The sequence below is a fragment of the Heliangelus exortis genome, chromosome Z, assembly GCF_036169615.1.
Source record: "Heliangelus exortis chromosome Z, bHelExo1.hap1, whole genome shotgun sequence".
Lineage (NCBI taxonomy): Eukaryota > Metazoa > Chordata > Aves > Apodiformes > Trochilidae > Heliangelus > Heliangelus exortis.
This window is the reverse complement of record NC_092454.1, coordinates 20,672,531-20,691,160: the sequence shown is the minus strand read 5'-3', so window position 1 is coordinate 20,691,160 and position 18,630 is coordinate 20,672,531. Positions and strand designations below refer to the sequence as shown.

The following is an 18,630-nucleotide window of genomic DNA, read 5'->3' as shown; positions in this document are numbered from 1 at the left end:
AGATGAAGACAAGATTGCTTCCTTTACTTGGCCTTACCCATGAAGTCTGAGAATCCATGGAAGCTCTCATCATCAACTCTACAGGCTTCCATCAGGCTACTGAAGAGGGTGCCAATGGGGTCCAAAGGGTGTCCCACCCAACCTTCAAGATTTGTTATTGACGTTAATCCTCTGTGGAGAAGTTCTGTAACCGAAAAGGTGAAGAGAGGGAAAGAGAGTGCATGTTAGCCCATCAAAACAATTACAAAGTATAATTGACTAAAATGCTCTCAGTACTTAATTCAAAGTATTTCCAATAGCTTCTGCTTAGAAGAAAATAGTATCTTTCAGAGTGAATTCATTGACCTTTGAATATGTTAAGAGAAGAAAAAAAGAAAAAGAATTAAAGCCATATTATTTTGAGTCCTAGCAAAGCATATTCTGGCACAAAAACTTGAACTGCAATGTCTTTCTAAATATCTTGATACTAGTAAAACTCTTCTGAAAAGGTCTGCTCAAAAATTACAGTGAAGGCTTTTTTTTGGTAAGATACTCAAAAGAGTTGCCTCACTCAAAAAGATGGAACACCATTTTTACATTTTAAATTAACCTGATGGCACTGAAATAATTTAATATTCTAAATTATGCTCCAGTATCATAAATAATATATGAGCCTATCCTGCACTTAAGTATTTACTGAAGTAATAAGCTCAGGATGACATCTCCTTTGAAAGAAAAAAAAGTTTAAATGAGATATACAAGAAAAACTTGTCCTATAGGTGGGTCACCACCATGATCATTTGGACTGAAGAGTTGAGTCACCTCTTCCGCTTTAGTTTCAAAATTGGTTTTCTCATGCAACATTCCAGCCCGTTGTTACTGCCACCTTGCACATCCTTTGTCCTTCTCTCTTCCCCACGTTTACCTTTCTTCTGAGATCGGAACACTTCCAGCTGTTTCTCCTGCTGCCTTCTTAATGTATTAACAATAGCTATTGCTAGCCTCAGTGCTTCTCGTGGGTATCCATGAGATCGTAATGCATCCACCCTCGCGCAGGCTGTAGGAACATGTTCTAAAATGGAGATAATAATTGAGGTAGAGCAATGCTTCCATGTGGCAATAGCCTGTTTTGCTAGGTTACTCAAAAGGACTTTTTTGTTTGTTTTTTTTTGTTTTTAAAGCTATGCAAGAGAGACTTAAAGAACTACTTCTGAACCAGCATTTCAAGGAAGCCTCTGTTCTTTTAGCCAGGCTTTTCATCCATCACCCCACCATCCCCCCAAAATAATGCCATAGAAAAGGAGCAAAACAACAAGTCATGGAAATGTCTTTCCGGTTTAGCCACTTACCATTCCAGAGGGGCCACCCATGAGAGTCAAAGAGTGAGTTTTCAGTGTTGTCATGGTAACAGTAGTTGGAGTACAGGTCACTGCTGATAATGTGCTGTAAGTGGCTATCCTGCCAGTGCAGGTCACACGCCTCAATGGCTCGAGTGAACACCGTCCGATGTGGCCTGTTTGATGAATCTGTCATTTTCACAATTTCAGAAAGCTGCATCAGCTTTTACTCATTCATATGTGAATCAGTCATTCACAGTATTCTTGTCCTCTGCCTATTCCCCACCCCCAATGAACGACAGCATGCCTCGACCACTCTGCACCCAGCAGCCCACAGATGACATTTCGCATCCCATTACTACCCAAAACCTCAGTGTGTGCCATCCACTTTGCATTCAGAGAGTGATCTACAAAACCAACATGGCTGATGCTGAACAGCACCTTGCAGAGGAAATCTAAGGATGAAAGACATGCAATAGCACTTACAGAATTGCCCTGAAAATAAAATAGGAAGTATATGGCACAAAGCTACTCAAACATCCCCACTTCCCTTCTCCTCAGATGCAGAGCTGCCAGGATGAGGGACAGATAAATCATGCGACAGATCACATGAAAGATTTAGGTTTTTTTCTTTGAGAAGCGACATTAACTAAGCACTTGTACAATTTTTTTTTTTTTTGTTATAAACATATACAAGTACTGCAAAGACAGTGAGGTACTGAGGGCATGGGACTGACAAAATCCTTACTGGACATCTCCCTATGGCAAAACTGCTCTGTTGACGTGGCACTGTGTCTATCAGTGTTGAGATGCATGTCAAAGTTACCACTAGATTGCCTAGGCCTATCAAAATGATGAAATGAAATGCCTATCAAAATACTAAGGACTTTGAGGGTTTTTTTTCCTCAGGGTAAATATCCTGCATCTTCTCCAGTTATTAGCAAAGTACACATCTTTGCTTGAAGAAGACTGGACAAGACTTCTGTCAAGTTTAGTAATCACATTTTAGATTAGGGAGACTACCAAGTGAGAAAAGACATCTCAAACAAAGCTATGTTGCATCTGCACAGACCCCCAGCACATGGCAGGGTGCACCTTCACATACAGAACACATCCCACAGATAGCTGCCTCTCACACACTCAAGTTTAATGCAGTTGTAATAGATATATCTTTAAATAGGTATCAAAGGTTTTGCAATTGCAAAACCTCAACGTCAGAAGAAGCACAAGGTCATGGTCAAGCAAAGAAATGGGCTTTTACATGACATACTTCAAAGACATCCTATTTTCATGCAACACTTAGAAGCACTAAGTGAAAATTTAGAAGACCTAACTAAACAAAAATACTGCCTGTGAAAACACTGCAGCCCCAGCACAAAAAAAACACCCAAAAACAACCAAACAACCCCCCCCAAACAAACAAACAGCAACAAAGAAACAACAACATACACTACACCTTTTTATCCTTTCTGCAAGGGTATTATTAGGCAAAAATAATTTTGGTTGATCAGTCCTCAACATGAAAGTTACTTGTCCCAGGAAAGAGTGATGAATTCTGCAAGGTTAGAGTATATAAAATAGAGGTTATATTATATGTTGCAGTCAGTACATATGTTTAGGCTCACCTTGGTTAGCATTTGCACCCTGTGGCAAAGCATTGGTTAAACTGGGCAGCTCATTTCCATGGTTTCCATCTTCCCAGGGACAAACATCCACACTGTTCCATTTTTTCAGCTGTTTTAGCCAACTGGCCTTCTGCTCCAACTTGCAGTGGGGATTTAAGACTATACACATCCACAGAGCACCTGATTTAAAAAAAATTGCTAAATTATGTTTTCTATTAAAAATGCAGCAGCCAATGACTAATTGCAAATTTCTATACTGAAACACTTTTTCCCTCAAAGTATACACTGTTTGCTTCCAAACTACACCTAACACCTGGTAGACTGAATTCGTGGTGCAGGATATAGAGTTGGTATGGCTCATCTGAAGTAGCTGAAAGATGGTACCAATCCAGTCTTCTTAATTAAAAGGTATTAAGATGTCTTCTGTGTTAGATAACCCAGAGTTCAAAATTTTTGGCTCATCAGACAGGAACATCAGTCAAAAGCAAACAAGAACTCACATAAAGTTACACCAGGAAATGACCCAAGTTTTTCTTCTGATTTTTGTACCAAAAGTGAATGTTGGTTTCTATCAACAAGAACTACACATCTTTGAGCCTCACATTACAGGAACAAATGAAGAGCATTAGTAAGACATGTATTTTGTAAACATACACTTCCATACCAGGAACCCAGCAGAAGTACTGTTGGTTGCATTATTCATTGCCATACACTATCTGGGTCTCACAGATCAAGCAAATACTGGTTTTCTGCAGTCTACTAGAAATAAAGCAGTTTTACTGCTGTTATTTCAGTAATTTGGTTACAGTAGAAAATTTATTTTTCACTTCCTGTTTATGAAGCTTAAAGGGAAAGCTAATTTGCAGACATTTTCACACATACCATTACTTTAGAACCTTCTAAGACTATATAACATGGCATATATAAATACATCAGCCTCTAGCAGCAACTTTTCAAATAGGTAGATTTTTCACTAAATCAGCTGTCTCTTCACCAGAGTGAATGTTGACAGAAGCATGAAGACATCTGAAAGTACTGTTCAGTAACAGTTCATTTGCTCATTAACAACATGCCTTGCAAGATATTTAGACTACGTAACCTTCACTGCAGCCTGGCAAACAACAAAAGGAACAGAAATACAACTGGTTCTTCTAGGTTAATAAAATTCTCACATTCAATTATTCTTTTGCTAATTAAGAATCCCAAATGGATACCCAGAGCAGAGGCCATTACATTACATTACATTACATTAATTCCTAAAGTAACCTCACATGTTGATATGCTACAGCACAGGAGCTAGTGGAAACACATCTTGATCCTTAAGGTTGCAAGTCCTCTGCTATTCAGACCAATATTGAATGGGGAAATAACATAAAAGAAATATGGACCCCAGAACAAAATATGATACAATTCAGTGCAGAACACCAGAGAGACATTACACTACTGAATATTCTCACTGCACAGTAGAGCGAGTATTTTAAGTACCTGAAACTTGCCATAGGAGAGAATAAGGCCAATGCTATTTTTAAAACCTCCTTTTAAAATCAAATAATATGACTTTCTATAGACACATAAACATAATTCACTCTCCAAAGACAATCAAATTACAACCGGTCCTTATTATTAAGCAAAAATGCATTTAGCACTGCCCAAGAGACAATGACTATTTCTTGCAATCTGCAAAACAAAGCAGAAGATGGGGCATACTAGAAAGCCCCGCAATATAGTTAGATCGGACTTGCTTATTTCTTTCCAAAATCGAGTATCACTTGAGGACAGTAAGGAGACACTGTACCTCTCAGTATCTAACAGAAAAAGGCAATTCAGTACTTTGAAACCAGATTCATGCTGTTTTCAGACTAAAGAGAAAGCCAAGTGGAATACCTAATTGCATATGTGAAGTGTTCCAACCACCCAGCAAGAGGGAACACACAGTACTCACTGCATCATGCCTCTACAAAATGAGCGGTCTTTCGTTTTTCCACATCTCAGAAACACCACTAGAGGCACAGTAATTCACTTTCCTTCTAAAGAAGCTCCACTGTGTTCATGGTACATATAAGAGGCAGGAGAGAGAAAAATAGCCCAAGTATCAAAAATCCTTTAAAAACTTCTGTGATTTAAAGAGAAACTATGTCAAGCATAACTACATCGTTGGCAGCAATTGTGTCAGAAAGCCAGGGTATTTTTATGCAAAAAAAGCACAAAGACAAGTGTATTTCTAATACACTCCACACAAATCACTTAAAATTTCAATAGTGCCCAGTTGCACCCTGCTCTCACTGACTTCAAGGCGAGCTGCATTTATATTCTAAGATCTTTCACAGCTTCCTAATTCTCTGCAGGAAGAGAAGTGTGAGATATAACTCTCCCACAAGAAGAGAAGGAAGAAAGAGCCCCAGGCTCAGCTCCTCTAGTGTGACAAAGGCTGCCATCTGGGAGAAGGATGCATAATGCAAACGACCCCACACTCCAGCCTATTTGGTTTTCTAGGTGGTTTTGGATGGGGTTTTTTTTGCGCGTATGTTTTCTTTTTCTCTTCTCCCCCCACCCCAGCATATGTGCATTTGCCTGTATTCATATTTCTTCCTCCTCCTGCTCCCTCAGCACTTCCCCCCTCCCCTGACACGTGCTCCATTCTGGCTTGTTCTATTCACTGGTTCCCATCCTGCTCTTAGCATTGACAAATCTGAGGAAAATGTTCACTTTTGCGCAGATTTTTACCACATGCCAAGTGAAAAGAGCCTGGAGGATATTCTTCCTATTTCACTCTGATGCTGCTCAGGGGAAAGCACCCCTGAGCTGCCCCGTAAGTGCCACCACCAACCTGAGGACTTACGTGACCTAAACCAAGAGATTCTTTATTTTCTGTCTAATGGTTCCCATACAGAGACACTGCTGATCACACTTACCCCTTACTACAGCTAAGACTTAGGGAAAAATGAACAGCAGCTACTTGTAATTGAAGGTATCTGGATATCTAAATCTGTTTAGAGACCTCAGCCTGGGAACTGCTGTTGGCAATAGGCTATACTCAAAAGAAATTTCCTAATATATAACCCTGGCATTATCAAGTTTATCCAGTTGACTAGTTTTAATAATGTCACCAATGCCACCTGCAACATGAACAAACGTGTCATTAAATAAAAACAAACAAAACACAAAAACCCCACAAACAAACCCAAGATCAAAACTCTGAGAATGTGCTTGTGTTTATATATTCTGTTCTTCTCTCTAACAAAGCTTGGTCTCTTCTTCTTGTCTACCTTTCCCCAGGCACCAGAGATCTATTCATACTGGTTCTCACAGGCTGACACATGCCTCTCTGCATACTACATGCTACTAAACCACAAGTTCTGATTTGGATCCCTTGATGGTGACCTAAGTCTTTCCAGTACAAAAATCCTCACAGCACAGTGGCAAGATGGTGACAACGCAATATACAAAAATCCCACATTCCTCACCTCCTCCAACCCCCTCCCCTCCAAAGATAACTGGAAAATAAGACACATTGTGTCTGCAATTTGGTATTTATTTCACAAGAGAATGAATATTAGAACAGTCACACTGAGGTAAGAAATTGCCTATTTTAGAATCACAGAATTGCTCAGGCTGGAAAAGACCTTCAAGATCAAAGACCAACCTTGTCCTAACCCTATTACCCTCTTTCTGATGACCCACCACTAAACCACATCTCCAGGCACCATATCCAGGCAATTTTTAAACACATTGAGAAATGCAGACTCAACCACCCCCCTGGGGAGCCTGTTCCAGTATTTAACAACCCTTTCTGTAAAGAAGTTTCTCCTGATATCTAACCTAAATCTCCCCTGGCACAGCTTGAAGCCATTTCCCCTTGTCCTGTCATTTGTTACCAGTGAGAAGAGACCAATCACCCTCTCACTACAACTTCCTTTCAGGTGTTTGTAAAGAGTGATAAAGTCTCCCCTCTGCCTTTGCTTCCCCAGACTATACAGCACCAACACTTTCAGTTGTTCCTCATAAGGAATGTTTTCCAAACCCTTCACTAGCTTTGTTCCCCTATTTTGGAATTGCTCCAACACCTCAATGTCCTTTTTTTGTACTGAGGTGCCCAAAACTGAACACACTCAAGGAGGGGCCTCACCTGTGCTGAGTACAGGGGCAGGATTACTTCCCTAGTACTGCTAGTCACACAGTTTCTGATACAAGCCAGAATGCCACTGGCCTTCTTGGCCACCCAGGCACATTGCTGGCTCATATTCGGTCAAATGTCAATCAAGATACCTTGGTATCAGCACAAATCCTCTTGACCTGAGAAAAGACAGCTTTGCTAAAACAAGCCCTCCTTCGGAAAATGCGCAATTGTCATTAATCTTTAGTGTGCCTCACACAATTAAAAAAAAAAAAAAAGGGGCTGCACTACTGTTTTACACAATGCATGCCTTCTTTGCACATACACTGCCTTCCTGTGACTGTGAGGGTGACAGGGCACTGGAAGAGGCTGCCCAGGTTGTGGAGTCTCCTTCCCTGGAGACATTCAAAGCCCACCTGGACGCAGGTGATCTGCTATAGGTGACCCTGCTTTGGCAGGGGGGTTGGACTAAATGAACTTCTGAGGTCCCTTCCAACCCCTTTCTATGATTCTGTGATACTATGGGAACATCAGTACTTTTGTGTTTCTCAGTACATATCCATACCTTTCAATTCATGAAGGAGAAAGACAGTATGCCTTTGCACTGATAAGGATTTAAATATGCAAACTGAAAAACATCAGGAAGTACTCATTCACTGCTAAAATTACACATCCTGTGTATGCATATACTCATGAAGCCAAAATGGCAAGAAACACACACAGATCCTCCCAAGATATTAAGCATTCCTGGTTTTCATAAAGCCCATTATATTTTACTCTTGTAAAAAATGGGAAAGTAAATGGGAAGGTGGTGATAGAAAACTTCCTATACCTGAAGATCCAGTACACAGTCCTGTTTGACTGCTTTATTAGTCTTCCTAAGAAATTTGCTTTTCCTAGATGTAATATGCTGCCTTGTCAGGGCTACTGCATAGCTAAGCTTCAGTTAGCATTTCCTCATTTACAATACCTGCATAATCAATGGCTGAGACTTGGCCTTTGGTTTGGAATTTTATATTAAATATACTTAAAATCATTCTATTCACTTGCAAAAATAGAACATGGAAGAAACAGATACACATCTATGATATTTTCTTTGCCCTTTCCAGTAATGCCCATCTCTCTCTTACAGAAGAGTATTAAAAAACCAAACTACCAGGTTAGCAGCACTTGATCGTTTCAAAGAAATTTGAGACAGTAATCAAGATCAACAGAAAAATCAGCTTCAGGACTTGTTACTCACTTGCCACTGCCTTGGTTGAGCCAAATCAATTCTGTTACAAAAGTACCATTTTCCAGTTATCGAAAGTACAAGAATACTAGCTGACAGAATCTATGACCCCTTTAAAATAGAAGTCAGCGAAGGATTTAAAAGTGGTTTACATCTGCTTTTTAAACACATACACACTTTCACTGGGATGCCACTTCAAAACATCAAATAAGGTAGTGTATGGCATTTATTCCTTCTGAATGAGACAGACATGTGCCTTCAGAATGACGGGCAAAGCCACATCTGTCCTCCAGGCACAGAGGGATCTCCATTAGAACAAAGCATAACCAGAAGTCCCACTGGAGAAGGCTCCAATTGAACAGTTACTTTTATGAAATAGTGAGAATAGGCAAAGCACTTCAGTGCTGTTCTCTCTTCAGTAAGAACCCTGAGGACAAATGCTCTTCTGCATTCAGCTTGATCCAAGTTGCAATTTTATTCCTAAAAACAAGTCCTGCATTAATGCATTCTGGTTTGTCTGTGCATAGCTCAGAAAAAAACAAGCTTCCTATCAGTGCTGTATTTCTTGGAGAACAGAATGTCTCATTTTGCTCTGATTTCTTTTATTACTGAATTGAGCTTTGATGTATTGGTCTTGACAAGTGCTTCATGCTGATTGTATTGTGTATGATAATACAATCACTCCCCATGCATTTCAAACTAGCTGGCTGATTAATGCAATTGATTAAATGCAGCACTGATATCAGAGGGAATCATTGCCCTACTGTACACTGAACTCAAAGTATGCATTAAAGGGACTGGAGGTGTAACAGACAGAAAAAAAAAAAAAAAGTGTAATTCTGTAAATTTCTCTTTCTCTCTTGATGAATACTGCTTGTCCAAGTGTGTGTGCATTTGGTTGAAAGTAAATTAGTATTTACACATTGAGACTATTCTAAGCAAGCATCAACTACATGGCCTTATCTCCTTCTCATGTATTCAAATTTCAGCACAATAAAAAAAGGAACTAAGGATGACATCTGTCATTTTGCATCATTCTATTGTCCTGGGTTATGTCTTTCTGAATGTGTTTTAAAAGTGCTGCAATTTTTGACACTCTACCATGGCACCAAATGGTTTCATTTAAGAAAAGAAATATGCTTGAAAGGTGCACATTACAGTATCATAGCCAAAGACTATGATGCTCCCTAGCAGAGCACTTAGGATATGCCACATGTCCATTAAATGCTCCTCTGTGCACCTGAAGTACCCTATACCCTGACCACTGGCACAAAGCATAGTGCCAACTGATAAGTTGGCAAAAAGTATAGCACCTTCAAATTATTATCACTGAATAACTTCCCTAATATTCACAAAACCATTCACTTTGTTCACAATCAATTGAAGGTAAAAGCATTGCTAATACTACCACAAATAGTACAAGAATTCCTTTATAAGTATTTTAATACAATTTTGTGTAATTTTAAGCAACTGCCAATAATTACAGCTAGGTAGTGAACATTAAAGGTGCTCCTGTGTGAAACAGATTTGATATTTTACCAAGTATTTTAACTGGTAATACACTCTCAGCAGTCACTGTCTATTTTCAGAAACTTTTAAAATTTTCACAAGAAAAGTTGATGTGACTACTAACAATAAATACACAATTCTATGTCTATTTAAATTTATCACTGGGATGAATTAATTCTTCTCATGGTTAATTTTTTCTTTTAGAAAGATGCAAAACTGGCAAGTTAATAAATTTGTCAAACAAATGATACTCATTAAAAAGGGATGAAGACATCTCACTTTTTCAGAAAGTGCAAACACTCCCTTAAACAGTAAAAGTTCAGAAAAAAGTATGGTTCCCACAACTACGCTCACAGAATGTAAATAACCCACTGTAACTGTCCAGAACAGCACCTTTATTGTCAGGTGTGACTTACTTCCTACTCTAAGATTTCCTGGGTTACTTTTGTCTTCCAGTCCAAAAGCAATGGTTGAGTTTTTGCAAAAACAGCATACCTCAATTAAGATTTCTAATGCTAGAATCTAGCACAGCTACTAGTTAGCTGATCTTCTGCCTACATATCATAAATTAAAGTTCTAAGCTTATTTCTAGCGGAGTTTGTATAGTTTGCATTACAATTTTCAGCTACCTCTTGTTTGCTTGGCAGAAGTGTCTTCCTATCCATTTTTCAGTCTACAGAGGTATGAAATTCTGAAAGATTTCTTTTGTTTTTGACAGATCCAATCAGACAGATTTTTGCAACTCTCATTGCAAATAACTTTTCCAATTTTTCAGTTCCTTTTGCAGTATCTATTCAAGACAGAAAGCTGGAAAATATCACAAGGATCAGTTGCTGGACCACAGAAACGCTCATAGAAGCTAATGAAGTTTCAGTAATTCATCTCCCTCAATCCATTACTTCTATCTAGCTCTTGTATTTACAAGTGGTATTGAAAAATTAAATCACAGAATCACAGAGTGGCTAGGGTTGGAAGGGACCTTAAAAGATCATATAGTTCCAAATCCCCTGCATAGGCAGGGATACCTTCCACTAGACCAGGTTGCTCAAAGACCCATCCAGCATGGCCTTAAACACTTCCAGGGAGAGGGCAGCCACAACTTCCTTAGGAAGCCTGTTCCAGTGTCTCACCACCCTCAAGTTAAAGAATTTCTTCATGATGTCTAATTTAAATCTCCCCTCTTCAAGTTTTGAACCACTGCTACTTCTCCTCTCACTATACACTTGTAAAAAAATCTGAGCAACCCCAACTTCTTCAGCCTGTCTTCACAGGGGAGGTTCTCCAGCCCCCATTTTAGTGGCTCTCTTTTAGACACCTTTAAGGAGCAATATGTCCTTCTTACACTGGGGACTCAAGAACTGGACACAGTACTCCAGGTAGGGTGTCACAAGAGCAGAGTAGAGGGGGAGAATCATCTCCCTTGACTAGCTGTATATGCTTCCTTTGATGCAGCCCAGGAGGATGAAAGATGCAGCCCAAAGGAAATGAAAGTGACAGCAACAACCAAGACACTCCAGGGTTATGACAGGAATTTCCTTGTCATCCATACCTCAGGCCTTAGAGCAGCAAAACTGTCTTGTGAAACCAGCTTGGAACTAATGTTAATTTAGCACCTTCAACAGCATGAATCATTTAAATACACTGCCATGTACAAACAGCTTATTCTATGAAAAAGCAGATGTAACCTAAAGTGCATGAACTGAAGGCACGTGTGTTTTTTAATTATTTGGCAACCAGTCATGGCAGCTAAGAGTAAAAACATGCTAGTAAAAGAAGGTTTACCAATTAAGTAAAGACAGCCTATTGGATGTGATACAGCTCAAGGCAGAAATATGTGCAAGATATCACATGGAAGTCCCACAATAGAAGACCATAAGCATGGTTTATCATGCATCTTTTGAAACATATGTCTTTTTACAGCTTTCACTTCAAGCCCAGAAACATACTACATGTAACTGATTAATCTGAACTGAGAAATTTGAAGTTTATTTGTTTACTTTTCTACATGGGCAGGCATTGGTACTCATTAGCTCTAAGGCAGAACATGATGCAGTTAGAACTTGAGATATCAAAAAAATAATGAAAATATGGATAAGCTTGGCACTCAAATTTGAAATTGAGAGACATTTTTGAAATACCACAATATATCTGAGAAAGTGAATGTTTCTACTGCATAGTTGATCTGAAAAAGGGACTGCATGAAGTATGCAGCTCAAGAAAATGGTATTAGGAGCACAAAAACTGTTAGGAATGCTTAACTGTATTGATTCTTTCTCATGGTAGCCCTGAAGTAGTCACAAAATCTAGCATCAGGAAGGAATTTATCTAAGGGCGTACAGGCAACAATTCTAGCTGCTTTTGTCCTTTACGCCCCTCCACTTAAGTACTAAGCAGAGATAATCAGTTTAGAAGAGTTGGCATGCCCCATTCACACAAGTCTGTCTCTAATTGCAAAGGGAAGGAATGCCTGAGACTGAAATACATATAGACAACAGCTTAATTTAGTTAAGGTTAAAAGAATTTAACTTGGTATTTTCTAGAGATGAATTATGAACTCTTAGCAGAAAAATTCAGAGTGGTTTCTAAAAAAAAGGTATTTCTTAACACTCAATCATTAATTTGCTCATGGCAAAATGGTAATTAAATCTCTCTTAATTAATCTATAATTCCTTCCCTAAACTCAACATTTAGAATCAAGTTTGAGATAAGAAGTGTACTAATAAAAATTTAGTCATGATCCTTCAGGAAATAGTGCACTATTTCTCTATAGAATGTGAGCTTGTATTTTAGTTTCAAATTTGAGGACAAAAATTTAACACTCCAGTTCAAAAAGTGGCTAAGGTATTAGCAAATACGAAATCAGGCTGTCCCAACATTTAAAAAGCAGCCCACAAAAGGGCAAAATGCAAGTGGAAAGACTGGTAAGACTTCTAGAATCACTAAGGCAAAGATAAGTTATTCCAATTCAGAAAATACCTTTGTGATGACAACCCACTTAGGATGCATAACAGAAAACATTCTAAAGATGTCACCCAGAAAAGCTTCATCCTATGAATGAGGCTCATGCCAATACGGTGAGGTACCTACAGTTAAAAACTTTAGATACCAACAAGTGGTTGAGAAAGACAGGAAGAGCTTAGGCATTAAAATGCAGAGACTACCCAGCTGGAAGCACAATATTTTTTAAGTTCTCCTCAGTGTCACAGAAGACAAACAGAGACAAGGATCACCATGATGCAAAACCAGAACACATTTGCCAGTTTTATCTTTCTCTTTGACTTGCATTAGCTCTTGCATTATCCTCTTCCCCACGATGCAGCCATCATATTTGTTCCACAAGAAATGAATCCTTTACTTAAAAAAACCTGCTTTCCTCCCCCTAAAACAGTTCTTTTATATCAAAATGGAAGAAAACTACTAGAAATGTTTGTTACGAAACATGTGAATTATGTGAAGTTTCTTCACCACGAAGGAAAACACGACAATGTAAAGATATTGAAGACAGTAGTTCACAAAAAAACCCTAAAAAACTAACTCACATATCTGATCATGTAATCTACATGTTGACAAGCTGTTTGGCTCCATCACTTCAATGAAGCAGTATATACTTGTCTTAAATTCTTCTACTTGACTGCTTTCAACAGATTAAGCATCTGGGATTTAATTTAACAGTTTCAGCTTTATTAAGCTGTCACTATAGCAGCCCCACCTTGATAGCAGTAGCTGCTCCAATTATGACTTGGTTTAAGGTTGACAAGTATAATGATTCATTCCTGGCACGTGATAAGCAATAAAAGGTTGTTTTGTGTTACAGCTTTAAAAATGCGGGCACTTTTTTCATTTAATTTGTCACTTAGCTTTTGCTAAGAGGACATTTAAATTGCAGTAAAAAGCAAATGAGGCTTTTAGTTTAAATGTAATCCCCATATTTAAATGATCTGTAATGGCACAGTGTTCAAGTGGGAACACTATTGTTTCACAATGGGACTTGAAGGTGCCATGTGACACTTGTATTCAGGTCTTGTGTTATCCGTGTGGCTAAAGGGCTTCCAACTTCATTTCATAGACAGAAGCCTGCACAAAACATCAATTAACTTGCAGATCTCATTTGCCAACTACACTCAGAACTAAACTAACTAAACTCAGGCTCTTCCCTGATGTTTGGATCTGGCAGTGCTCAACATTCAATTACAAAGCAGAGCCTAGAAGCCATCATGATCCCTGGGGTGGAGCACAAAGTCAATTTTTCCTCTTTTTTTTTTTTTTTTTTTTTTTTTTTTAAGGAAATCTTTTCACTTTGGTAGAGAACAAGCAACTCTTACTTAATTTTTCATGGCTGAATATTAACAAAATAGAGCTGTAGTAAAATTGTATGGTTCATTTACCCCTGTAGACTATAAAGAAGGTTAACTGATCTTTTCTTCAAATCAAGAGATCTCAACTCAACAAGCATCAGCAGATATTTATTCTGCATTTCCATACCCCCCCATTTTACTAATACCATTTAACTAAAAAGACAAACCACAAAGTTTCAGATAATTAATCATTTCAATTCATGGTCTTCAACTGTGGTCAGCACAAGTTCAACATCTAAAGATCAGCATGTGAAATTTACCTACTGATTTACTTTACCTACTTTACTTCACCTACTTTACTTACATTTAAACAGCAACAATGTCAAGCATCCCAACCCTGCTCTAAACTCTGGAAATACACATTCATGTATTATGGAAGTTGGAAGCACTGAATTTGCTTTTAATTCTTCTAGTATGATGGGCATATGAGCAACCATTATAGCTTTGACCTGTGATCTTGATCTTTCCAATACTACACTTCTGGAATTCCCTAAGTAGCATTTAGCTCTACCCATTCTCTCATGTACAACAGGAGAATCTGCTGAGCATAACTATTATACTCTTCCTCCTGATCTAAAAGTTTTTAAAAACAACTACCTAGTTATGTCTAAGGCTTTTCTGTTAACTTGACAATTTTGCATTGCAACTTGCTTATGGGATTAGAGCTAGGGCTTTGCATCACCAGTTTCATGAATGATTTGAAGGAGGGCATTCAGTATACCTTCAGTAAATTTGCAGATGACACCAAACTAGGTGGCTGTGTTGATCTGCTGAAGGGTAGGGAAGCCTTACATCATGACCTAGACAGGTTAGACCAATGGGCCAAGGTTAATTGTATGAGGTTTAACAAGGCCAAATACCAGGTCTTGCCTGGATCATAACAATCCCATGGGGAGCTACACACTTGGGGAAGTGTGTTTAGAGAGCTACAAGTTGGAAAGGGCCTGGGGTACTGGTTGATAGTCAACTTAAAATGAGTCAACAGTATGTGCAGGTGGCCAAGAAGGCCAGTGGCATTCTGGCTTGTATTAGGAACATTGTGACCAGCAGGAATAGTGAGGTGACCATCCTTCTGTACTTGGCTCTGGTGAGGCCACATCTTGAATACTGTGTTTGGTTCTGCACACCTCACTATAAGAGGGACACAGAAGTGCTGGAGCATGTCCAGAGAACAGCAACAACACTCATTAAGGGCCTGGAGCACAAGTCCTATGAGAAGTGGGTGAATAAACTGGGGTTGTTTAGTCTGGAGAAGAGGAGGGTGAGAGGAGACCTTATCGGTCTCTTCCAACTACCTCAAGGGAGGCTGAAGCAAGCAGATAAAGAGCCTCTTATCCTTAGTGAACTGTGATAGGAGCAGAAGAAATGTATGCAAGCTGCGCCAGGGAAGGTTTAGGCTAGCTGTTCGAAAACATTTCTTTCACTGAGAGGGTAATAAGGCATTGGAATGGCCTGCCCAGGTCAATGGTGGAGTCACCATGCCTGGATGTATTTAAAAGGCATTTGAACCTGGTCCTTAAGGACATGGTTTAGTAGTTAAATTATGGCATTGGTCAAAGGTTGGACTGGATGATCTTCAAGGTCTCTTCCAACCTAAACATTCTGTGATTCTGTTCATACTTGCATGTGAAGCACTTGTGGATTTTGGGTGGGAGCTTTGGTGGGTTTTTTGCATGTGAACTCCTCCCCTTGCTGAAATCAGCATCTTAATTCAAGACCAATCTTATCTCTACTGAAGTCAGCAATTTACTGTAAACTGCAGCAGGAACTATCATCAGAATCCAATGTGTCCACCTTTGCCAATGTCCAATGCCAGGCAGGAAGCATCACTTAAATTCCAATGAAAGTCTAGAGCAACCCAGTCAAGGAGTAAAGCTGAAGTTATTTAAGTATGCTTAAAATCCTTTACCAAGATGGAACTGACACAGTGGCCATATGCCTAGCAGCTGGCAGATAGTATGCAGCATGCCAAGGCAAGCAAGCTTTTATCAAGCTTGGTGAGTACAAAAATATTTGTTATGTCCTAAAATTCTCCACAACTGCAATGCAACTTGCTATCTACATGTGAGGTAAATGAGATTAAGTAAACATTTATTTTTTAAAAAATACATACATCCATGCCATTCCAAGGTTACCCTGAACAGATAGTACAAAAAGTGAAGTATGCAAATACCTGTCTCACTGCCTTTATTGATATCCTAGAAGATGACAAGTCAACATTATTTTATAATATGATGGTAATATCACTCTTCTTAAACCCACTGTCTGCATTATCTCTGCCACTGCTGGCACAGATCATATGTTGCTAGCACCATCCTGCTTTGTTCTACAGCTTGCTATTGTAATTCTGTTCTTTCTCAAAATCTCCTTCAGACTTTTGTTATAGAGATGCACATTTTGGATGAAAAAAGGGACAGATTTAATTTGAGTGAAATTCAAGGCATAACCCTAGCAAAATATGGCAGAAGCTTGTAACTTCCACACAAGGTAGGAGCCAAGTGATTCATTCACCAACAGCTTATCAACACAACCTAGAGGTAGAAGAACCAAAATAAGTTCTACTGCAGCCTACTGCACACCTTAAGTGACTGAAATGTATTTGCAGTTGAAACCACAGTACACCATCAGCCTATTCTGATACTGTTAGAGGCAGCAGAGGAGTTCGGGAGTGAAACAACAGGGTCTGCCTCAGACTGCAAATTCAATGGCTGAGGTAGTGTTTGAGGCTAGAGATGGCACTGCTGTTTTTCGGGAGTGGCACCTCTAACTCTGATTAAACAGAAATAACCTAATCAATTCCATTAATCTAAAATACTGCTTATTCAATGCTGCAGGCAGAGAGATTCCACCGCTTCTACCTGCAGACAGATGCTTTCCAGAAACTGACATTAATATGAAACTGGTGAAACACCGAGAAAAGCCACTTAGAAAATTTAACAAAACTTTGAGTTCATTGGCAGCATGTGATAAAACAGGGAACAGATTTGGAACATATTTCCACATCTCCCACCGCCTACCAGCTCAATCCACATAAGCAATGAAACATGAGATCCTCTAGTTTCCATGGACGTGATACAATTTTGCTGTCAGCTACAGGTCCAGCTAAGCACATACCTTGCCTGGCAAAACATGCTACTCTTTAACAAGACCTCATAAAAGTGATATACTAAAAGGATTGTTACACTTGAAGACAAGTATCTACACTCTCTGACAGCTTTGCCTGCTTAAAATTACTTAGGCTTTCTACTTAGGCTTTCCACCACAGAAGTCTATAATGTCAACTAGAGAGGTAGTGCTTTACTAGCTTAATGATTCATTTAGTGTCAAAAGGTTATATCTAGTCTTAATTATACCAGCCAACATGCAATCAATCACAGTCATCTTTAACCTTTAACAGTGGAAAACGTAAATTTTGCTTTTGATGTTTCCTTTCCAAATGAAGCATGTTGTTCTTGCTTGGATTTAATTTAATTGAGCTTAATTTTGGACCTTGAAAATACATTGAGAATATTATGGTCTTTGGCTCTCTTCTCTGTGATGTCTATATAATGTCCCCAAGGGCACCATCTTGGTTTTTTGTTACTTAGTATTTATTTCTATGTTTCATGCCATGTAAGTCAGGCATAGCAATATTGACCAGAATACATCTCAAGACAAACTACTTTAAGTCGAGACATGAAGTTTTTTACAGATTAAGACCACAGGTAACTACTACAATTTCTGTGAACCACAAGACAATTCCATTCAGGCTGTGGGTTTTCAGCTTGCCTTAAAAAAGTCTCCAAGACAGCATCCTAAACCTTACTACAACTAAGATACACACATTAATCCCTTCACCCATACAGTCAATTACCTTTTAGAGGAGCAAATTACATTTACCACTGTACTTTCAATAATACAGTTTGTCTTTTATTTTTTTATCTTCTACACACCTCTAACACCAACTGGCGAATAGTTTGTTCTAGGAGAGCAATACTTTTACCTAGGAGACCAATGGTTGTGGTTACCTTATATTTTTTCCACTCACCTACCTTCCTTTAAAATACTGGTGACATTTATAGTTGGCTTGATTGTCCCATCCCTACCACAGATTCCTATAGGTATTGAGAAGTTCTGAAGCAGTAGTTCAAAACTGTAATAGCAAGTTTCTGGAATATGTTACAACAAGTGACTGCACCAATTTAAATACTTTCTCACTTCAGCATGTGTTCCTCTCTCCACTGACAACTAAGTCTTGTATCTGTTCACTACTGACCTTCCCTGTAAAGAAGCATTAATTGTTTTAGCCCTCTGTTATTTAACCTCCTTTCCTCCTAAGTAATGTAATTCTACTTTTGTTTATTGATATCTTCTCCTACCCTTAATGCACCTTCTCTTTTTATCTTCTATTCCTCTCTAGCTGTGAATCAATTTCTTCTTTATCCTTTCCAGTTTAGCACTAGTGGCTTATATACTTACCCTCAGTTACATAGCTATGTTT

At 38.8% G+C, this 18,630-nt stretch overlaps 1 protein-coding gene across 2 annotated transcripts in view; it reads right to left on the bottom strand.

Annotated features, from left to right (window-relative positions):
- ZSWIM6 (zinc finger SWIM-type containing 6) overlaps positions 1-18,630 on the bottom strand; it is a 124,953-nt gene that overhangs the window by 37,305 nt on the left and 69,018 nt on the right. For both annotated transcript variants that reach the window (XM_071730619.1, XM_071730620.1), the window contains exons 5-8: positions 2,942-3,121; positions 1,329-1,505; positions 905-1,051; positions 38-184 (exon numbers count right to left, since the gene is read on the bottom strand). In XM_071730619.1, coding sequence (XP_071586720.1) covers positions 38-184; positions 905-1,051; positions 1,329-1,505; positions 2,942-3,121 — 651 coding nt within the window. The remainder of the gene's footprint in view (positions 1-37; positions 185-904; positions 1,052-1,328; positions 1,506-2,941; positions 3,122-18,630) is intronic.